The sequence below is a fragment of the Watersipora subatra genome, chromosome 1 (genome assembly GCF_963576615.1).
Source record: "Watersipora subatra chromosome 1, tzWatSuba1.1, whole genome shotgun sequence".
Classification (NCBI taxonomy): domain Eukaryota; kingdom Metazoa; phylum Bryozoa; class Gymnolaemata; order Cheilostomatida; family Watersiporidae; genus Watersipora; species Watersipora subatra.
In genome coordinates this window covers 43,073,221-43,098,556 of record NC_088708.1, presented here as the reverse complement: position 1 = coordinate 43,098,556, position 25,336 = coordinate 43,073,221, and the positions used below count along the sequence as shown (strand labels likewise).

Sequence of the window (25,336 nt, the reverse complement as noted above, 5' to 3'; positions counted from 1 at the left end):
TCCTACAACAGATATGCCATACTAGCTGAAAAGCAGAATTACATAGCATTAATAATATAGCTGCTGTATGGGAAAAAGTAAACCTTAGTTAAAATTATCAGATCGGTTCTATATCTGTCTATACACTTAAATAGAAAGGAATACTTTGATATGTGCAGACACAGTTTTTCCTATATTTACAAGGAAGTGACATTTTTATATGTAATACACTATCCGAGTCAACTAGTGTGTGAGCATATTTGTAGGCATATGATTTTTTGATTTGTTACTTAGATTGTTTTTAATTTAAAACTAAAAAGACTTAATTTAATAGTTAAATATTGAACTTCCCAAAACTTTGTTGATATTTTTAATTTAGCCAGTATGACCTCTACTACTCAATCTATCTTATAGGCTGCTAATTTTTTAATGGTTGTATGACCACTGTACAAAAATATTATATTGTAGGTGTTACAATAAAATCAATTAAACATATAATAAACCCAATTATGGGACTTGAACGAGAGGGTATTAAGCATACATTACGAGGGCGTAATGTACTGTTGGTGTAAAGGGTCAACAAACTGTCATCTTCTATTTCAAAGCATGAGGTGCTCAACGCTAGTCATTTTCCATTATGTGTTCACACTGGTCATATAGTTCTACTCTGTGTAATATAATGCTAGTGCAACATCATTGTGTATGTCTATGGGCATGCGAGCGATACGGAGATGGGCTATCGAACATTGCCCATGGTTATGAGCATAGAGTTCATTGCTCTGCCCACTGGTTGAGGCAAAATGCCAGTTTTGCTCTTTCAACTCTTTAACCTGCAGAATAACATTACAACTAGAAAGGTTGCGTTCTACCAGTTGTTTGCCTTTATTGAGCATTTAGTAGCAGGCAATTTTACTATTGTAGTTCCCTGATTGCAAAGAGGCATACAAGCTCGTGCAGGTAGGTGTCTCTTCAACGCAAGAGAAGGTTGTCGAAAGTCAATCCACTTCTGATCAAGAACTTTTCATAAACAAGCTGTGCTGTCGAATGCAGAGGAACTTGGCATGTAGCAAACTGTGATATACCAAAGTCTGTCAACTACACAGGTTGGTTCTTTTTAAAATCACTAAAATTTTAACCTCTGTAGGAATAACCCATCCTCTAACTTAACAATAGCCAGACATATCAATGTTTCTATGCTTTGTAGCCTGCGGTATACTTGCAATGAAATTGCTATGAATATCACCCAAGGGCTGTGACCATAAACTGGTAATAGATAACCGCCATTGATTATCAATCGGCATTTAGCCATATATAGTTGGTATCCTTGTCTAATAGATGCGCTCTATCTCTAACGTAAAATATTGTAATGAGAGAAGCCTTGGGAGCTGTTATCTGAGTGTCAATATAATGAAATACAAGTGTACGTACCCACGGGACGGCTTCAGGCCTTTCCCCCTCCTGTAGCAGCTACAGCAGGTGCTTGCAAGTATTCTGCTGCAATGGCTGTTTTCTTCAGAAAGATAAGTGGTCTTGAGTTGCTAGAGAAGATGCAGTATTCGTATAAAGACCTTCACCAGATGTGCCAGATGGAGGCTATAACTGGACACATAAATGGCACCATACGGCTCGCTCAGCTCGGTAGGTTTTTATAACTCAACAGATCTATGGCTAATTGCTCTTTGTGATCGCTTTTTTAAACATAGAAACTATAAACATTGACAAGCTAAATTTATCAGCAACAATTTAAACATTGAAACATGAATGCATCACCTAAGTATATATGGTACGTGTAAATAAATGTCATCACGAATTTATTACCTGGATGCGTATTTGAAAACATACGTATGTCATATAACATTCATGACTCTAAGGGACACATATGAATACCTATATGTATTAATAAGTCCTACTTTGTCATTGGTGTCTGTCTGTTTGTCCGCGTAAAGGATATGCTTTTCGACATCTTTTAGCCGATTTCATACAAATTTCACACATATATGCCGCATGCTTTTCACCAGATCACTAACAATATTCGGTTTGAAAACTTGGTTCCTGAGAACCACCACCTAACAACTATCTGACTGACAATGAAAAAAATCATGGGCAGCACTAGCTTCATGCTAGCATATTATATAAAATCCTTTATTTTAATTTGCTCATATAATATTGTAAATGTGCAAGTCATATATTATAATTCTTTATCTGAATATGAATGTGAACATGTAAACGTTTGCAGAATACTTTACCAGAACACTATAATATAATCTGCAATTTTTATTTGCCGCATTTGTGGGTTCCCTTTAATCGACTTTGTGTTTTTAGTCTAATGATAAAACAAGGTCGTTTGGGACGTCTGATACTCTATAGTTTAAATGTGAGCTAGTCTAATCTAGCATTGAAAGACAGCATTATATTTTAACAACCTGAAAATTCTCTTCAAATGGCGAATGGCTATATATACTCACTCACCTTATATCATAAAACCCAGTATGCACCCAGTTTATTTTGTGCACAATTGCCAGGTGGAGTGATAAACTATTTGGGTGGAAGAACTTACTTTAAGCTGTTTCTAAGGTAGACTTTATTCAGAAGGTAATATGTCTCTCAATCATCATGTGTTATTTGACAAGTCTCTCTATTCATATGGCGAGGTTTGACTAGAAGCTACAAAGCTAAAAAGCCAGCATACTTAATGACTAACGGAGTTCCACTATTCCCTCGGGAGACTCAGCCATATGTTGTCTTATCGTTTGTTCAACAACCAGCCTTGTTTTTGCAGCCGCAAATTTTACTACAGTGCTTTCTGGGATCTATGAAAAATTCGGAAAGGAACTAAAAGCCCTCAGCCTTACCTTTCAGGAGAAAACAGGAAATGAACTTCTTTCTAGACCTAAAGACAGGTAAACGTATGATAGTAGCAAAAAATGCTTTTTACATGAATCTACTCAAGCAGGTGTTACGCATGCAAGTGATACGCGAATTTTAATATTTCTTTTCAGAGTTGACTTTATGATATATGTTTATCACTTTTTTCACCATAAATGACAGAGCCTCCACCACTTTTAGCATTTCATCTAACACCAACACTACCACCACAACTATCAACCGCCACCACCACTACCACCACTACCACCACTACCACCACTACCACCACTACCACCACTACCACCACTACCACCACTACCACCACTACCACCACTACCACCACTACCACCACTACCACCACTACCACCACTACCACCACTACCACCGCAACTATCAACTACCACCACTACCACCGCAACTATCAACCACCACCAACCACTATTACCACCACAACTATCAACACAGCTACCAACCACTACCCCCTCAACTGCTGTTACTAGCATCGAAACTACCAAACATCAACCCCATCTCACCATTTGTACCACCACTACTCTATTTTCCTTTACCACCACAATCACACTGTTACCACCATCGCATTATCATCACAATACCTTTTCTGCCGAGCCGCAACCTCTTAAAATTCCTTACATTACACACGCTGGTTCGTTAATTGTAACTAGATTTTATCAAAGTGGTCTTCTTTGACTTTACTAAAACATTCTTACAGGACTATGTTTGAAAAGAGTTCTTTACTTGTTTGTTGGGAGAAGTTTCTAGAAGAGATTGCCTGGGATGGCAAGGTATGCACTTCATGGTTACTATTGACATACATTTAGATTTAAGCACTGCACAATTGTATGGATACTGTGACCTGATATGATTTACCTTATGCATTTGACCTATATAGCTTTGTATATAACTTTCAACTATTGTATGTCACTACACTGGAGAGCTGATAAATCCTACACTGTTATTGCTAACTTTAACGTTTAAAAGATCATTTCATATACAATGCAATTGAAATTATAGCTTAATTACTTCTACAGAAGTCATTTTAGCGGAAGGCATGCCTTACACCCCCTTCTTACATTCACAATTTATTTCATTTCTTATTGGTGCAGGGCTATCAACAGTTAGCTTCTCAAATGAAGGAGCAGTCTGCTTTTAAGTTGGCATCTTGTGTCGAATATAAAAAAAGACAAGTGTTAGAGATGTGCTCCTTTCGAGAAAACTTGGAAGAAATGATTGACAGCAGCGCTGCCACTCTCCACAAGGTCAGCTCTCAATCCCTCTACAGCACACGTTCAACATTAACTATTACACTATTTTAGTATATAAGAAGTAAAATATGCTTGGTATGGCCTCTCGTCTAGCCCTGGGAACCCAAACAGTTTTACGTTTTCTTTTATTGTGTAGCCGTAAATACCTCTCGGTAAAAGGAAGTGTAAGAAATGATTTATACGAGCTGCACTTGTCGGTATGCTATTGATTGGCTAGCTCATATCTTGACAGCGATGCCTACTTTAACCAAAAAACGCATCTCAAAGTGAAAACCCAAACATATAATATCGACTTGTTGCTGTATCGTTGCTAAGAAAATTCCATTGAATTATATTGTTGTTATTGTTTTTCTCGCATGTAAAGGCCTGGATGTAAATGTTTTATTTGTTGGTTGTTGCAGTCTCGAGTAGAGCTAAGAACACTTAGTCTGGTAAGTATGCACTCATTCTGTGATTATCTTTCATTCACTCTATGATTATCATCCATTCACTCTATGAGACTGCGATATTAACACTATGAGATATGTCGTATTAGTACTCTATGAAACCTGTTCACTCATTTGATGAGGTGTTTCTTGGTTACTTCATGACCTACCTTCTATCAACCTCATAGAATGTCATTTATTCACTGGTTTGTTCATTTATTCATTCGTTCATTCATTTATCCATTCATTTATTTATTTACTTATTCATTCATTTGTTCATTCATACATCCATCTTATGAAGTGTCTTCTATTCATTGTATAAAATACATATACCTTCTATTTACAATATAAGAAAAATTTCATTCTCTCAATGAAATTTTCTTCATTTTCTGTATATGAAAAGATGGTTTTCATATTTTCTGCGGAATGCCTTCCACTAACTCAGTGATATATCTCCTTCAGTCACTCCACGAAAAACCATTTATCCGCCTTATTAAAGTTTATTTATTGCTTCTAACATATGTGTTGCTTTAACTCTATAACATATTTTATTCTCTCCAAATAGTCGATGAACTGGTATATGTATACATGGTAAGTGTATCGCTAGGTAGATGTATACATTTGTGAGCAAATGTCACAGCTAGAAATCCTTCAGATCTATGAGGTGTTATGCGTTTAAGAGGCGCGCTATCTTACATCAGAAATATCAAAGTTCAAACGAAAATAACCCTGTACTAGGAAAAACAAATGCTGCCTACACAAATAGAAACTGGTCTCTGAGAGGATTCTATAAAGTAGGCCCTTGGGGCAGCACTACTAATAAAACAGTACATCGTCTATGTCCAAGATAGCACTATCTAACCACATCTTTCTTAACACAAACCGAACCCATTTTTAGCAAATTTTGTGTTGACATCAGAAACAATTCAACCTCGTTTTTAATATCTCAGATCTCGAACAATTCAGAGTTTGAAAAAAAGTTCCAGGATTTTGGCTTAGAATACTGAAAAACGTAAAACTCAAACATCTCTCATTTTCAGATAAGAAAAGGAAACTTGACAAGAATCAGTTGCTACACGTAACTTTCTCTCAATTACTCTTTCAGTTGGTTGTTTCGACAATCACTGACTTCCATGCAGCTCTCTAACATCTAACTCATGCTCTTTTATTCTCTCTCAAAATGATGATTGTAATTTGTGTTTTCTGTGATATATTAGTGTATTCTTTTTCTTCTATCGCTTATTGGAGTAAACCATACAAGATATTTTACACTTATATATTTTACACCAAAATTCATTTTGAACTCACCTTACAATGGTTAAAGCAACATTACCATGTCTATAATGTCACTAGATCTATAGCTTGATGCCTGTGTTGCTTTATAGCTTGATGGAGTTTGTTCCAAGGTTGAGCAGTTTAACTATCAGATGAACCTTTGAACAGCCAGTTTTATTACGGTTATTTTCTTATAAGTTTACTAAAATATTCTTAGTCTTGTGGGGCTAGTAATATGCAGCTTGACATGATCGTCTGCGCCTGTATATGCTTAGTTCACAGAAGAAAGTTAAAGGCTCACTCAGAGAGATTTTCGACCATAGAATAGTCTTACTCTGGTTAGTACGTGACTCTGTAAAAGTACTGAGATTTTTAATCTGCGGTTAATAACAGTTTGTCTGTAGAATCATAGTTTTGTAAAAATAAAAATTAAATGATTTATTATTTGCCCCACATTTGCCATTATTTTAATGTGAGTACAGCTATTACTACTGAGGTGAGAAAATGATTTTATGTATTATATATGCGAGCCATAGAGGTACACCTAGGGTGTTATCATAGTGAGATTCATTTTACCTTGATGCTAGCTAACATTGTAAGTGGTGCAAGAGGTCTTTGGATTGCTTTTCAACCACTGCGATTATTTTGTCGCATTCTATATTCACTGGCAGCAGCTTGAACGGTATGAATTTTTCTTATGTTTTATTATATTTTATACTCTCCATACAATAATCTAAGAGATAAGTTCTATATTAGAACATATCTCTTAGATATGTTCTAATATAGAACTGTGTGAACTTATCCTATATTAGAACTATGTTCTAATATAGGATAAGGGCATAATTATATTAGATGAACAAGACCGCCTAGCAGCAGGGCTAAAAACTGCTTCAAGTTGTAGGTACTCAGACTGATATTTGGCACTGATGGTGTCAGTAAATGCTTACAATAACATCAGCCCTTGGTCCAGTGAGTTGGTGATTGTGCAGTAGGCCTATGCTAATTATGAAGTATGTCGCTTCCGTCTTATTGGCTAGCTATGTTGTGCACTTTATACTTTTTACACTTTTACAAGTTATCCAAAACTCCTCATTACAATAATTTTGCAAATCAAATAAAATAATGACAAAGCCTTTTTTGAATGTACTTTCATTGCCAATATATTGTTAGCTTGAGTATTGTTGAAAATATCAAGGGAAGACAACAGCGACATACATGTACATTCTTGATTATGTGTGTCAACACATTGCCTCTTGTCTAGTGTACCCTAAAACAATGGCGTGTGTTGCGACAACTTTATACAGAATGACATGTCCACTTTTTCATACCTATGAAAGGCATCCAGAGGCAAGCTTACCAGATATTGTAGCTGTCTGGGTAATGATCAAGCAGTAGATAACCACGCTGTGGAAAGATTTGACAGTAAACTTGCAGCACCTGGTTTTGTAGAGATATGAGCATTACAGGGACTATTATTCTGATGCAAAGAGGAGGGAGAAAGATAAAGTCTACCAGCGGTGTGTAAGCGCTCACAACGAGTATATCGTACAGCTGACTTCCTATAACAAACTTCACAAGGAACACCACAGTAAATCAGTCCCACAAGCTTTGCAGGTATTTCCGCTTCATAGATTTATCATCCAAAATTAGCATCAAAACCTACAAGCGTTTTATCTCTAGTCATAAAATATGAGTTTATGAGGCATAGACCATAGACCTTGACGTAATTAAAAAATCAAGGCGACTGGTAAAATGTGGTTAAGTACACATGCAGGTGAGATGTGCACTCGAGGCTTTCTAAGGTGTTCTTCAGTTTACGCTAAGCTTGGATCTTTATTTGCAATTATGCATTATAAACGGGAAGTAGGTGGGGTGGGAGGTCTTAAAAAAGACATTCGACATTCAAACTTTACCAATCTGCCATGTTGTAACCTTGCTTGAAAATGTCACACTGAAGCAACAATATAAACAGTGCTTAAAGCACTCCATAATTGATTGCTTTGTACTGGTTTTGATCACAAGACATGCACTTTGGTAGACTGACACTCTACCAGTTTAACACTGAGCTGCATTACAAAGCGGTAGAATAATCTATAGCATTATAAAAGTGATATTCCGGGATATTCCGTGATGTTCCGTGATGTTCCGTGATGCTCCGTGATGTTCCGTGAAGTTCCGTGATGTTCCGTGATGTTCCGTGATGCTCCGTGATGTTCCGTGATGTTCCGTGATATTCCACGATGTTAACAAACTCTCCCATGAGAGAAGAGTTATAAGAACAGACTCACTACAGATTATTTCTGTACAAAAGCAAGTCCATTTCATGCAATGCAGGGTTCAGATGGCAATCTTACAACTTTCATTTCCATATAAATGTGCCACAATCTATGTGATTAGAAACTCAAAGAACCATTTTCACAAGCCTTAAGGATAATTGTCCTCAATGACCTTGTTCAAGCATTTTGTTTTGGAAATCGTTTTATCTTTGTTTGCGTTAAAAATGAAACAAGTCCTTAGCATTGCTGGGCTTACTGCGAGTTTACTATAAAAACCAATTGTTACAGTTAATCTTGACAGCAAAAGATATGAGTACCTCAAAGATGTTGGTAGTACACCACTTAGTAAGTTTGATACAAGTACGTCTAATATGTTATCAGTACTTAGTAAGTTTGATATGAGTACTTCTAAGATGTTATTAGTACTTAGTAAGTTTGATATGAGTATTTCAAAGTTGTTAGCAGTAGTATTTTGTTGTCCTACATCTATACAGACGTAACTAATACCTACATGATGCTTAGACTAGAGCAATCGAATCTGCAGATCAACATAAAAGTAAAACAATAAATTTAAAACAGCAAAACATTTTAAATTTTGCAGTATACCAAAGGAGGAACAAATATTTAATCTTTTTCTGTTTATTCGCTTTAACATTTGTTTATTTTTACACACAGGAACTCGAGTCGATAGAGATAGAGGCCATGATTGCTTTAGCTGACTGTCTTCAGGCAGTAGCCATATTGTGCTCAGATAAGGTTGGTTATAATCGGTGAAGCTCTCTCAGTCTCTATACAGAAACCAGACAGGTATTGTCTGCTACCTAGTTATACATAGGCTATTTCTGTCTTTATGGACACTGCTGGACCTGTACTAATTTCAATCATGCTACTACGATGTGGTAGTCAAATACCTATAGTTTATAAATAACCCATATGATATTCGTATATTGGTACTCATGCAACAGTGCTATAATGTTAATATATCAATCATATATTAGTCACATATTAGTCATATATTAGTCATATATTGGTCATATATTGGTCACATAATAGTCATGTATTAGTAATATTAGTCATATATCGGTCATAATTATAGCAGTTATATATTAGTAATACAGCAATTATATCTATATCCGGTATTAGCCATGTAGTAGTCACATATCAGTCATGTAATCATATATGTGTGTCCTAAAACTATATGGTGATTCTGTAATCATACAGTATAGTCATATAGGTTTAGCATATTAGTCACATTATGAACAGTAGAGATCAAATGTCTTGCAAGGATTGTCATCAGTATCATCAAGCCTTTTTGTTATATCGCAACACTCAAAGTTACCTTCTGCTCTAGAGCCAATCACGTGGTGAAAGATATGACAGCGTTACAAGTGTATGCAAGACAGTTAGTCCAAGTTCAGATGTCTCCAGATATGTTAAATCTCTTTCTCCTTCAGAAAATAACTACCTCAACAGTTTGCATTCCTTTACACCCGCGTTGGACCACCCACAGACACCAGAAGTAAGTTCCATCTACCCTTTTGCTCTTTAAAGGAAGATGTAAGTTAGATAACTTTTGAGAAATGTGACACCTAAAATTACCTTCCGCCAAACCACTTGTCAATACGTTTTATATTTGTGTCGTGCACTTTGTGTATTTTTTCTAGTAGTCGTCTGCTCTGGGTTGAAGGTATTTGCAGAAGTCATATGGCCAATAGTAAAGCACATATGGCCAATAGCAAAGCACATTCGACCAATAGCAAAGTACATACGGCCATTGGCAAAGTACATACGGCCAATAGCAGAGCACATACAACCAATAGCAAAGCACATACGGCCAATAGCAGAGCGCATACAGCCAATAGCAAAACACATACGACCAATAGCAAAGCACATACAGCCAATAGCAGAGCACATACGGCCCATAGCAGAGCACATGCGACCAATAGCAGAGCACATACGACCAATAGCAAAACACATACGACCAATAGCAAAGCACATAAGGCCAATAGTAGAGCACATTTGGCCAATAGCAGAGCACTTACGACCAATAGCAGAGCACATATGACCAATAGCAAAGCACATAAGGCCAATAGTAGAGCACATTTGGCCAATAGCAGAGCACATACAACCAATAGCAGAGCACATACGACCAATAGCAAAGCAAATACGGCCAATAGCCAAGCACTCTAGTTTAACTATGATTAGTCATTTATCATACTCGTTGTTTGATTATGTCCAATTGGGAGTTGCCGGCTCATTTATCTATAGTTGCTTTTAATTAGCAAAACAATTCTCAAAAAGCTTGTTTACCATCAACTGTTTTGTTTTAAATTGTATATGACTATGTCAAAGTAAAGTAATGCAATCTATATATATATTTCTCAAAGTCCGTGTGTCGTGTGTTCGTCGGAAATCCGGCTATAGTTATTATTAGAACAGCTGAGCTGGACAACAATACAGACTCAAAGTCATGGCTTACCGTCATTGGAAGCCTAACCTTATTAATTAGCTTAGTGGAGTTTTCCATTGACAATATGCCAGGCCACTAGCTTGAAAGGTACAGTTGTTTGAAAAAGTTTTAAAACCTTTACAGTTGTTTTTATTTTTCTCTTAATTTATTTCAACTACACGACACACTTCTCTCATGATATGTAATTTGAAAGTTATAATGACAAATGTTGTTATATGTTAAATACAAATCAATTTTCCGTCCAAAGATTCTTCTATTACACGGGCAACGCCAGGTGGCACAGCTAGTTGTATACTAAAGGAGCAGCCATATGGCAAACAATTCAACACTTTAAAGTGAAGTTTGTTAAGGAAGCCGTACAGGCCGCACCTTTCAATTATTTTCTGCACCTTCGTCATGTGAATTTTTTTATTGCTTTCTGGATCACAATTGAATCAATCATTTGCGAAGAAATAAAGTGAATATTAACCTTGCCGCACTTATAATATGCTGTCCAATCAAACACGAGCTTCAGTTGTGTCTGGCCAGACTAAGTTCAGTGAGGTCAAGGTCATTTGGTTGCAATCTTTTGCTCTTCGGTTACTTCAGCTGCTACTTTCAGCAAAGCTTTTGATCTCTGAACTTTGGTTTAAATGTGTTGTGGCCAGCTTTAAGAATAGTTTGTAGCTTGTCTGAACATAGTGTTGGCTATATCTATGCCTATGGGTATGGCTATGGCTATGCATGTTGAATCTGTAGATCTTACGTTATCAGTGGATTCAGACTCTCTCTACATATCCTAGAGGAGTAGACGTGACGCATAAAAATCTCTATTATGGAGTTGCTTGCACAATAAAAATTCGCTAGTTTTACAAGGATCCATAAACTTGGAGTTATCTACTTCATGCTATTTTCACATGCAAATGCTATGTGATTGACAGAACAATTACTCTATTGACGGCCTGTGAAAAAATCTAAAAGATTTTTAGCATACACCAAATGTGTTGGCGTATGCTAAAAATTATGCAAAGAGTTCAGAAATATGCAGAGTTCAGTTATCGTAGCCTATAAACACTCAAATCTTTATAAAGATCTCAGGCTAAAGGTTTTAATGATGCATCATCATGGATGAGCTTACTTTCTGTAAACGAGGGCCCTACCTGACACAGTTATCGTATACCATTCTATACCCCATTTAAAACAAGACCTACCATTGTTTTCCTCAAGTTGTGAGGGTATACGATTAAAATCGAAACCCTAAACATGTGCCTCGATCGCATGCCCTCTGCTCGTAAGGAGTCCAAAACATGTGCCTCGATTGCATGCCTTCTGCTCGTAAGGAGTCCAAAACATGTGCCTCGATCGCATGCCCTCTGCTCGTAAGGAGTCCAAAACATGTGCCTCGATCGCATGCTCTCTGCTCGTAAGGAGTCCAAAACATGTGCCTCGATCGCATGCCCTCTGCTCGTAAGGAGTCCAAAACATGTGCCTCGATTGCATGCCCTCTGTTCGTAAGGAGTCCAAAACATGTGCCTCGATCGCATGCCCTCTGTTCGTAAGGAGTCCAAAACATGTTCCATTAAGCTGTTTCGATGCAAATGTGGTGATGTTTAAATAATCGTGTTAAAATTCTGATATTAACCTACATGTACATATAGATATTCACATCCAGGTACATATACATATTCACATGCTTGTACATGTACATATACATGTATATGTATATGTACATGTATGTGAATATGTATATGTATATGTACATATACTTGTTCACATACATATGCATATTCACATACATGTACATACACATATTCACATACATGTACATATACCAGGTTGGGGCTTAATTCTCAGGAAGGCCACTGCTAATGGTTGAAAAGGCACCTGATCTCAAATTTTCTACTCTTTTAGCAGATGCAGTTGAGACCATTCAAGAAACTTGCATTGGTCACTAAATTAGTGACACTAATTCTTGTGTGGCAGCCCCTTCATTGTTACTCTCTCAGATGCAATGATGCTGCCTTTGCTTTCAGAAAGAGCTTCATTGAGAGAAGCAATTGATCAGTGTAAGAACTGACCATGAGTCTTCATCTATTGATAAATATTAGAATTAATATTTTATGCTTCGCGTGTCCTGACAAATATTTGCCTCAATTAATTAAATTACAAAAAATTGATTACTAAGAAGTGGGCTACATTTTAATAGAATACAGGCCATTTTATTAATAGACCTTAAACTTTAATAGTCATGTTATTAAACATGTGACACGATGTAAAATTATGATGTGACACTTAAACAGCATTCAATGCACACACGCTTTCGCGCACAAATTTTGGTAGAGCAGACAACTCCATTTTCTTCAGTGCTCCAAACAGCTTCATCTTTTTAATAGAGCAGACAACTCCATTTTATAAAAACTTTTAGGTATTTAAATCATAAAAATTATATAGAAATGCTACAGAATATTAAATATGCAAACTTTTGCTCTGATTTCATACTGCCATATGAAGAGAATGGTTTCTAGGTTTGTTTCTTGTTTGTTTGCTGCCCAAGTTTTTTAATATGCAATGAAAGCTAATCTACCGATAAAATAATTAAGTTACTATTTGTAATGCTGATGCTTGAACTGCTTTATGATTTCTATTGAATTAAAAAAATAAAAAGCAATTAGCAGTACTAATTTTAATTCTCTCTAGTTATTTTGTATGTTCAATTTAAAAATTATGACACTTCATAACTATATTAAAGCCAAAAGTGTATCTATTACCAGTATTGTTATCTAGCTTTCTATTACTAAACTATTTCTCACTGCGTTTGATATTACATTTACTATACAACTACTGTACTATTACACAATCCATTTGCAATTAGTGCGTAATGCCTATTGCAAATGTCATAATGCTTGGTCTATAGTGCGTAGTGTCATATGGAATGGTGCTTATTAAATAGTCTTTAGTGTCAAATGATATAATATTTAGTACATAGTGCTTAGAGTCAAATGGTATAATACTTAGTGCAAATTGCTTAGTGTCAATTGGCATAATGCTTAGTGCATACTGCTATTAAATAACCTAATGTTTAGTGTATAGTGCTTAGTGTCAAATGGAACAATGTTTAGTGCATAGCGCTTAGTATCTAATGACGTAATACTTAATGCATATTGCTTAATGCAAAATGTCATAAGGTTTAGTGCATAGTGCTTAGTATCAAAGAGTGTGTTTAGTGAATAGTGCAAAATGATATGCTCAGTGCTCGAGGCCAAGTGTCAAATGGAACAAGGTTTAGGGAATAGTACTTAGATTAAAATGGTATAATGCTTATTGCATAATGCTTAGCATTTCGTTCATCGTGTTTTGTTGTTGATGCATCATGTCAAGATTTGGAAAATCTTGTTTTAGGGTTTGTTAAGATGTCGCGTGATAGAAGAAGCGCATAACAAGGTCGATCTGAACCAGAGGAGACAAGCTCTAAATCAACTAATAAGTGAAAATGAGGCGACGCTTGCTCACAAAGAACTCCAACTAAAGGGCTTGGCTCACACAGAAGCTAGGTAAGATTGTTGTCTTCTTTTAGTATAAAATTAATAGCGGCTACTCACAGTAGTTGTTTTCTCTTTGTTTGTGAACGCCCAATTTTGATATGTCCGAGTTGACATTTCCTTTATCATTTATGTTTGGTCATTTATGACCAAATGTTCAGTGCAATATGAAAAGGAAATATCACTTCTGAATTGTCCGTCCCCAACAACTCCCATTTAATTTACGTATGCCTGAAACTGTAACAGGTTAGTAAGATTACAGTTTATTTTTGTTTGTGAGCAAATATCATGCCTGATTCCTTGGCAGCTGCAATCTATGTCTATTGAATCAGCAGAAGCCAACTTTTTGCTAAAAAAGAGTTGGCTTTTCGATGACTGTTAGCCTCGCGTTGCCAAAGGCTTAACTTCTTTCCTGCGCCGATTATTTTACCCTGTTGTAGAAGTCTGTACATGAAGTTAGCAACTTGCCTATTAGAGCTTTTCAAAAATTAATTTTTCAAAAAAGATATAGATTTGATTTGCTGTTTCAGTTCTCTTTTCGATCCAATCACTTTGCTGTCTTCAGCATGTTTTAAGTTTACATCTACATGTACCACTAATCGTATTGTTATGCATTAATACTCTTATTACAATCAAGCACAGTCCTTGCATCATCAGCTTACTGTTTTTAACAGCATGAGCAGTGTTTAAAATAACTTCAGAGATGTGCCAGTAGAGGAGTATATGTGCTGCCACTAGAGGAGTATATGTGCTGCCATTAGAGGAGTATATGTGCTGCCACTAGAGGAGTATATGTGCTGCCAGTAGAAGAGTACATGTGCTGCCATTAGAGGAGTATATGTGCTGCCATTAGAAGAGTATATGTGCTGCCACTAGAGGAGTGTATGTGCTGCCATTAGAGGAGTATATGTGCTGTTATTAGAGGAGTATATGTGCTGCCATTAGAGAAGTATATGTGCTGTCATTAGAGGAGTATATGTGCTGCCAGTAGAGGAGTATATGTGCTGCCATTAGAGGAGTATATGTGCTGTCATTAGAGGAGTATATGTGCTGCCACTAAAGGAGTATATGTGCTGCCATTAGAGGAGTATATGTGCTGCCACTAGAGGAGTATATGTGCTGCCAGAAGAGGAGTATATGTGCTGCCGGTAGGAAAGGTGTAAATACTGCCTAAAATATGACTAATGTGCAGTTGTGTTTAAACAACTAATAGCATCTAGGACAACATAATTCAAGATATAGTAGCTTTATGGTATCGGCCTTGTCGCCAAAATCTCATAGCCGGAGAACTCTATTGTAATGTATGTTTCACCTTGACTGCAACTTGATTAGGTACATTAAGTTTATCAGTTACATTTCTAACATTTATGATGTCATTGCCTGTAACTTACAACAAAGACAACCAGATATGTCAGTACTTTATTTATAAATGTTTTTATTTTGTTCACCAATCGCATTCCAATCATCGTAACTTTAAATAGATTCATTGATTTTACAGATTATTTTAAATTAATACGTGAGCTGATGATTTCTCATTCAATCCAATCTGAAATTACTGATTATGGTATTTTTATAAAAGAAAAAAGTTAGTACTCAAGTAACGCAATGTAATTATCATAATGCGTTAATCTGATACTACTGTGCACTTATAATCGACTAAAACGGCAGCTAAAATATCGTCTGTATAAGTGCTTGAACAATGAACAACTAGTGTTGAATAACTTAATCAATCCCAAGGTTGCCAAAGATGGCCTCCGGCAAGTATCTCATTACAGACGAGTCAGTCATTTAATTAAGCAAATTCTAAAGCACTTATCTATTTATATGTTCAGCGCATAACAGAATAAATATAATTATCATTGATAGCTGCCGAAAGTTCTAGCGAGGGATATGTTTGTTTCCTTGGATTTATTAGAGACAAGCCCGAACACTTATGGTGCCCTTTTGTTAAATAAGGGCAATTGCACACAATAGCTATAGAAATTAAGGACCACAAAGGGGAAGATCATCATCGGGTCATCGGAAGGTCTCTAACTGAAATATGCGTGATATATTCAAGCTAGTTCTTATTTTTAATTCATCAACCCAACAGAATGCACCACATTGTATGATTATCAACCTGCAATTGTAGCAGTATGCACCACATTGTATGATTATCAACCTGCAATTGTAGCTGTATGCACCACATTGTATGATTATCTACCTGCAATTGTAGCAGTATGCACCACATTGTATGATTATCAACCTGCAATTGTAGCAGTATGCACTACATTGTATGATTATCTACCTGCAATTGTAGCAGTATGCACTACATTGTATAAATATCTACCTGCAATTGTAGCAGTATGCACCACATTGTATGAATATCTACCTGCAATTGTAGCAGTATGCACTACATTATATGATTATCAACCTGCAATTGTAGCAGTATGCACCACATTGTATGATTATCTACCTGCAATTGTAGCAGTATGCACTACATTGTATGATTATCTACCTGCAATTGTAGCAGTATGCACTACATTATATGATTATCAACCTGCAATTGTAGCAGTATGCACCACATTGTATGATTATCTACCTGCAATTGTAGCAGTATGCACTACATTGTATGAATATCTACCTGCAATTGTAGCAGTATGCACTACATTGTATGATTATCTACCTGCAATTATAGCAGTATGCACCCCATTGTATGATTATCTACCTGCAATTGTAGCAGTATGCACTACATTGTATGATTATCAACCTGCAATTGTAGCAGTATGCACTACATTATATGATTATCTACCTGCAATTGTAGCAGTATGCACCACATTATATGATTATCTACCTGCAATTGTAGCAGTATGCACCACATTGTATGATTATCTACCTGCAATTGTAGCAGTATGCACCACATTGTATGATTATCTACCTGCAATTGTAGCAGTATGCACTACATTGTATGGTTATCAACCTGCAATTGTAGCAGTATGCACCACATTGTATGATTATCTACCTGCAATTGTAGCAGTATGCACTACATTATATGATTATCTACCTGCAATTGTAGCAGTATGCACCACATTATATGATTATCAACCTGCAATTGTAGCAGTATGCACCCCATTGTATGATTATCTACCTGCAATTGTAGCAGTATGCACCACATTGTATGATTATCTACCTGCAATTGTAACAGTATGCATTATATTGTATAGTTGCAAATATATATATACACTAACAAAAGTCTGTTAAAAATGATGTGCTTGTGTTTGTCTAACAATCCATTGACAATTATGTGTACATAAATATACAACAGTCCATAAAAGTAATATGTATATAAATGTATAGCAGTTTATTAAAATAGTGTGGACACATATATATACATGAAAATATTAACAATTGTGTATATATAATTATAAACAGTAAATTAAAATGATTTATATATAAATGTATCTCAGCCCATAAAAAATATTACGTATAAGCATACATATATACAGCATATCGATAAAAGGATATGTATACACACAAACACAAGTTTGTTACCCATAGTGTGTATGTTACAAAAATGTACATTAACATAAAAATGATGCATACATAAGTGTACGATGGTCCATTATATTAAGTGGTATGTACATGTATATACATATACAAGAGTTCATCAACCATGTGTGCTCATAAATTTAAGAGGTTTGTCCAAACGTTTGTGTACATACTGTAAATATACATTTTATTTCTCGTGTTGAGCACCTAAGTGTATGAGATTCCATTAAACTATGTTAAGCTAGTAGTAAGCATATCTAGGCAAGATCAAATTTGTAAAGAAATGAGATGTATAGTGCCAGCAGAAATATATACTTCACAGAAGCCTGTGAACCCTGCCTAATGAAAAAACTGGTTGCTATTTGTAACCCCCTAACATGTACATACTAACAGTTGCTTCAAGGAGGCTATTGATGAGTGTGTATGTGTTCCCCTTCTTACCAACATGATACCAACTGAAATCTAAAAACAAAAACATTGACAAATGTATGATAAAAAACTATTTAAAACTAAAACATTTAATACATTCTCTGTAATCTAATATTGGTGTATTTAATATAGTTTAATATATTATATACATGTAATTGCAGCAGTATGCAGTACATTGTATGATTATCTAGTGTATATTTAATATTAAATCCAAAAGTATAAAACACAAATAAAATATATGAGTGTGGTTACTGGTTATAGGTTTTAGTTATGGTCTAGTGAGAGATTCTACTTGTATATTCACATATATGCTTACGTACGTACACGCTTACGTACGTACAGACTTATGTAAGCAAATAAAAAGACAAAGTGTGAATGATATTATTATTATGTTTGCAGCTTCGCCATAAAATCATTGTTTGACTATAAGCTAAAACACGCGCTCTAGTCATTTGTCTTTAGTAAATATTTGTGTTCACAAAGCATCAGGTGGATTCGGATAAAGTATTTTGCATATTTGAGCTCGTTTGAGAAATAACAATACCGCAGCTTTCCAAATTTGTCTTTTGGCTTATAAAACTAGGAGAATTCAAGTTTAAATTTTGCCCTACAGAATGAATTTAAAATGAACGAATGGCAGGATGCAAACGTATTATTTTACCACTAACCAAGTTCTGAAAGTTTCCTTTATCATATAGGATAGCAATATATTCTCTTGTAATGTACCTTCTAGGGAGAAAATGCTCAAACCATTCGCTAATTGCGCTAATATTGGTCTTTTATCATCCATTCGTACCTTAATAATCAGTCTTAGAAGCTAAGGCAGCTAACTGATCCACTCGCTGACTTCCTACTAAGTTAATTATATACTCATAGCAAAAGACGTATAACACTCGTGTTACCTGCGAGCAATATTTATTTTGTGCCTGAGAAGACTGCAATACCAGAAGCTTCTCGTGTCTCATAAGATCTGGAGCATGGATCGAAGAAAAAACAGGTCAAAATTATTACGAAAGCAAGCTGCAGTGGATACGGTTAGTAAAATATTGGTTGCTACTTTTACAGGCTGCAGGTGTCTAGCCACTCTACAAAGCTTTATGAACTGCAGCTAGAAGCGTGTAGAAGGAGGAATGAACTTAACATGCTGTGGCTAAAGAACGCTATAAATAAATGTCAGGTTGGTTTAGCTTTAGCTTTTACAAAAAGGTTGGAAAGGAGGTTGTAGGATATGAGAGATATATATACAAAAAACCGATCTTTTATCAAGATTTCTTTTGTGATATAAATTATCAGCGGCAGCAAAAGCTATTCATTTACATAAAGATAAAGAGCTTCTAAAGGAAATGTATAGTTCTCATCAGCGGCAGCAAGAGAGATGCGTGAATCCGTCAGCTGTGCTGCTGCAAGCATCTTATTAGACAATGTCAGCTGCTTCCTTCCCTTTCTTGTCAATAAAACCTTTTTATTCGGAGTGTTGCCATATCTTAATTGATCGCTCTCTGCTGCTGCATCTAAGATTGATACGCAATCGGCAGCAGCTAGGGTGCTGCCTCTTCAACATTGTCAAGGTATTGAGTCTTGTTTATTCATTATCTCTCTTGCAATTACCATAGAATGCTTTAAATTATATAGAAATACACGAAGTAGTGTATTAGAAAACTGTAGGATAGCCAATGATGTAATAGATTGTACCAGTGTTGTGTGTCTGACTGTAGTAGAGTTAACAGCATGACTATAAACTTAATTAAGTGTTGGTACAACTTTTTCATAGGTTGATAAAAACTTGCATGTTTGACATCCTTTAGTTTGTTGAAACGAAAGCTTTTCCATAGCTAATATTTTAAAAATATGGTTTTGCTTTCAGGATAAATGCAAGTGCGAACAGAAAGATTTTTTGGTTTAGTAAAAGGTCTGTTGAAAATTTACTACTGCAACACTTTAGGACGTTAGCTTCAACACGCTCATTTATACGTACAATAGTATGAAGCCCTCAATACTATTTACTGTAAAATTAGGCTCCCATGCTATCTACTCCTGTGAATGTTATAGCCTACTAGGTTTCTTGTTTTGGTTTATTCATGGCTTAAACTTATTCAATAGTTGCTTCAATAAGCAACAACAACAAAAATTTTTGCTTCAATAAAATTTTTTAATTTTAACTCAGAGGTTTTATTGTTTGTTCTATTTTATTGTGTTTCTTTAATAATATTATTTAATACTGACCATTGAATAACACAATTTGCTTAGGGAGCCGTTGTGCGCTTGTGCCTCAATCAAAGCTAACTTTATTATATAAGATATGTTGATGTTAATTTATATTAGCCTGGATTTGTGGGCCTGTCTGTTCAGTACCAATCGTCTGTAGATTGCAAATTAGAAAAGTAAGTAAGTGGCATAGACCTCCGACTTTTTAAAAATACGAAGTTAATGTGGTTGAATTGCAAAAGATGCTGAACACTTGGGCTGCTTCTCCATCTCTTATGCTGAACACTTGGGCTGCTTCTCCATCTCTTATGCTGAACACTTGGGCTGCTTCTCCATCTCTTATGCTGAACACTTGGGCTGCTTCTCCATCTCTTATGCTGAACACTTGGGCTGCTTCTCCATCTCTTATGCTGAACACTTGGGCTGCTTCTCCATCTCTTATGCTGAACACTTGGGCTGCTTCTCTATCTCTTATGCTGAACACTTGGGCTGCTTCTCTATCTCTTATGCTGAACACTTGGGCTGCTTCTCTATCTCTTATGCTGAACACTTGGGCTGCTTCTCTATCTCTTATGCTGAACACTTGGGCTGCTTCTCCATCTCTTATGCTGAACACTTGGGCTGCTTCTCTATCTCTTATGCTGAACACTTGGGCTGCTTCTCCATCTCTTATGCTGAACACTTGGGCTGCTTCTCCATCTCTTATGCTGAACACTTGGGCTGCTTCTCCATCTCTTATGCTGAACACTTGGGCTGCTTCTCTATCTCTTATGCTGAACACTTGGGCTGCTTCTCCATCTCTTATGCCCCAATAGTACTTAATACAGCTCTATATGTTAGCAGACAAAGAAGCTAGTGAGTGAAAATATAACATTGCTTGTTGAGGCAACTCAACTATCACTAGTGCGCAGGCATACAATCAGTTTTTACGAAACACCTAAGGACCATTGGTAGTATTAGGAAGGGTGTCTGACCGCAATTGCTCCTGTGTCAAATCTCATGAATGAATAGTCATAATATATTTTGTACCAGGATGTACCGTTTGCGGTGGTGACCCTTAAATGGGAAAAGTCAAATGAAATTCAAATGGGCCGAAAGACGAAGAAGAATAACACTATTTGCTTCCTTTTTTTAAATTATTTCAAGTGCTGATAAAGCTAGCTCTACAGCGTAAAGGATTTCTTTGGTGAACTTTATTTGAAGTTAACTTACGGCCTAAAAGTTTTTGAGGCCAAAACAACTTTTTTTGCACATTTTCTCAAGCCGAGTTGTTGAGTATCTCAAAATATGACAGACATGAGGATTGATCATGTGACCCACTTGGTAGCACATGAATTGGGTATATTATTTCTTTTTACGTAAATGTGACGTGTTTGCTCAAATGTTATGGTAAACATGCTAATACCATGAGAAGTAACTTTCAGCTAACTTGTAAGACTACAATATATATAATATACAGATCTACGCTACTAACTTGTAAGACTACAATATATATAATATACAGATCTATGCTACTAACTTGTAAGACTACAATATATATAATATACAGATCTACGCTACTAACTTGTAAGACTACAATATATATAATATACAGATCTACGCTACTAACTTGTAAGACTACAATATATATAATATACAGATCTACGTTACTAACTTGTAAGACTACAATATATATAATATACAGATCTACGCTACTAACTTGTAAGACTACAATATATATAATATACAGATCTATGCTACTAACTTGTAAGACTACAATATATATAATATACAGATCTATGCTACTAACTTGTACGACTACAATATATATAATATACAGATCTATGCTACTAACTTGTAAGACTACAATATATATAATATACAGATCTACGCTACTAACTTGTAAGACTACAATATATATAATATACAGATCTACGCTACTAACTTGTAAGACTACAATATATATAATATACAGATCTACGCTACTAACTTGTAAGACTACAATATATATAATATACAAATCTACGCTACTAACTTGTAAGACTACAATATATATAATATACAGATCTACGCTACTAACTTGTAAGACTACAATATATATAATATACAGATCTATGCTACTAACTTGTACGACTACAATATATATAATATACAGTTCTATGCTACTAACTTGTACGACTACAATATATATAATATACAGATCTATGCTACTAACTTGTAAGACTACAATATATATAATATACAGATCTACGCTACTAACTTGTACGACTACAATATATATAATATACAGATCTACGCTGCTAACTTGTACGACTACAATATATATAATATACAGATCTATGCTACTAACTTGTAAGACTACAATATATATAATATACAGATCTACGCTACTAACTTGTAAGACTACAATATATATAATATACAGATCTACGCTACTAACTTGTAAGACTACAATATATATAATATACAGATCTACGCTACTAACTTGTAAGACTACAATATATATAATATACAGATCTATGCTACTAACTTGTAAGACTACAATATATATAATATACAGATCTATGCTACTAACTTGTAAGACTACAATATATATAATATACAGATCTACGCTACTAACTTGTAAGACTACAATATATATAATATACAGATCTACGCTACTAACTTGTAAGACTACAATATATATAATATACAGATCTATGCTACTAACTTGTACGACTACAATATATATAATATACAGTTCTATGCTACTAACTTGTACGACTACAATATATATAATATACAGATCTATGCTACTAACTTGTAAGACTACAATATATATAATATACAGATCTACGCTACTAACTTGTACGACTACAATATATATAATATACAGATCTACGCTGCTAACTTGTACGACTACAATATATATAATATACAGATCTATGCTACTAACTTGTAAGACTACAATATATATAATATACAGATCTATGCTACTAACTTGTACGACTACAATATATATAATATACAGATCTACGCTGCTAACTTGTACGACTACAATATATATAATATACAGATCTATGCTACTAACTTGGTTAATTTGGTTAGGATTTAAAAATAATCCTTGCACTATAATTTCATGTCTAGTCAGTTGATTGCACGATTTAATTATAACGTCTGCGATATTTCAACACTACTCTATAGAACTAGTTAATGACTCCATCGTGCTATTCGTCTCTGAAGTTTTAGCAATTTAATGTAATATTGTAAAATGGCTCTTCATTCTAATTACCTCTTTCGTGTGCTAGCTAAGAGTCACTGTAGAAATTCTCACCTTGTTAGAATTGACTTTAAGATCATTACATGGTTTCATTCAACTTAATTATACATTCCGTTCACAGCGCTGATTTCCATTGCCAGCTCTACTTGTCTTAGTAGGAGAATAATACATAATTAATTTTATTTTCTCCGTTTTTATTCGATATTCACAAACATCCTGTTTAATCTAGACAGTGGAAATTCTTCTTCTTTGCTCACATCCCTTTGCATAACTGGCTACACAGCAACTAAATCGAAACTTTCAAAGGGTGCATATCTCAACCAACGCTGCCAAAGTTTACAATGGACAGCGTCACTGGTCAGATTTAAGCCAACTATTCCTTGTTTTATGGCCAAGCGATTCCAATTTTTGTGTACTTTGAGTCTCGGTTGAACCAATCATCTGAAAAAATGAAATAAACAATGCAGAAGTTAATAAAAAATCGTCCAATCAGATGTGAGCTGCAGTTGTGACTGGCCAAAGTGAGTCGTTCGATTGTAAGTTCTTACGCTTAACTTGTATCAGCTATTTATTCCAGCTAAAGCTTCCGACCTTGAAAGCTTCGGTTCCGCTGCCATGTGATTACTCCTCCAGTCATAAAAGAATTTGCCCTGTGCAGTATTCATATAGTGATAGCCTCTCATTTTCTCTAAATCAGTTTCTTATGGGTCAAGGACTTCTAAGGTCAGCAACATGTACTGTAGTTGTATTGAGCGCTGAAGAGGTCATTCTTATGTAATCTCTGACACAAACTACTCTGGCAGCCTCCAAAAAACTATTATCATAATAGATTTACATATAATTGTGTTCTATAATTTCTTATTTTAGAACAAAAAACTTGAAATGTATTTCACAAAAATGTTTAAAAATAAATTTGTAATAGTTTAAAATGTGGCTTAATATAGTATTATTATGATATTTAAACAAAGTATTTAAACCTGCACAATCCAAGATAAATTTATTATATAAGATATGCTTATGTTACTTTATATTAGCCTGGATTTGTGGGACTGTCTGTTCAGTACCAATCGCCTGTAGATAGCAAATTAGAAAAGTAAGTAAGTGGCATAGACCTCCGACTTTTTAAAAATACGAAGTTAATGTGGTTTAGTTGCAAAGGATGCTGAACACTTGGGCTGCTTCTCCATCTCTTATGCTGAACACTTGGGCTGCTTCTCCATCTCTTATGCTGAACACTTGGGCTGCTTCTCCATCTCTTATGCTGAACACTTGGGCTGCTTCTCCATCTCTTATGCTGAACACTTGGGCTGCTTCTCTATCTCTTATGCCCCAATAGTGCTTAATACAGCTCTATATGCTAGCAGCCAAAGCAGCTAGTGAGTGAAAAAAATAACATCACTTGTTGGGGCAACCCGACTATCACTGGGTTCCCATGCTTCAAATGGTTTCGGAGTTGTCCACTGCCGATGAATTTGTTCCCTGCCGTTTTAACGATTTAGAGTTGCTCTATAGCACTCTCACAATGAATGTTTTGCACAAACCTAGCAAAGCGAATGTGTTCAGATTTTACAGTTTCTATGATTTGATGAGGAAGCAACTCCGAACCCATTTAAAGCATGGAAACACAGCGTATGTGTATCAGGATTGCCCATTCATCTCATTTGATGCTTTTGTGTTCAGTAAATTGTTAATTATCTAAGTTACAACAGGAGAAGCACTTTGTAATTTTTATCATAACGGAAGTTGTTATAGACGTTCCTCATAGTCTAAAGTATTTAGACGAATGAGCGAAATCCAGCGTGTGGTTTTGTTACATAGGCTATCTTTCGAATCATATTATAGTGTGTT

General features: G+C 35.4%; 1 protein-coding gene across 1 annotated transcript in view; it reads left to right on the top strand.

The window, feature by feature from the left end:
* Nucleotides 1-1,526: 1,526 nt before the first annotated feature.
* The window catches only part of LOC137387886 (uncharacterized), a 34,897-nt gene continuing 11,087 nt past the window's right edge, over nt 1,527-25,336 (top strand). The window contains exons 1-9 of the mRNA XM_068074400.1: nt 1,527-1,617; nt 2,759-2,879; nt 3,572-3,644; nt 3,966-4,118; nt 7,274-7,438; nt 8,776-8,856; nt 9,452-9,619; nt 13,949-14,100; nt 19,111-19,222. Of these exons, the coding sequence (XP_067930501.1) occupies nt 1,527-1,617; nt 2,759-2,879; nt 3,572-3,644; nt 3,966-4,118; nt 7,274-7,438; nt 8,776-8,856; nt 9,452-9,619; nt 13,949-14,100; nt 19,111-19,222 (1,116 nt within the window). The remainder of the gene's footprint in view (nt 1,618-2,758; nt 2,880-3,571; nt 3,645-3,965; nt 4,119-7,273; nt 7,439-8,775; nt 8,857-9,451; nt 9,620-13,948; nt 14,101-19,110; nt 19,223-25,336) is intronic.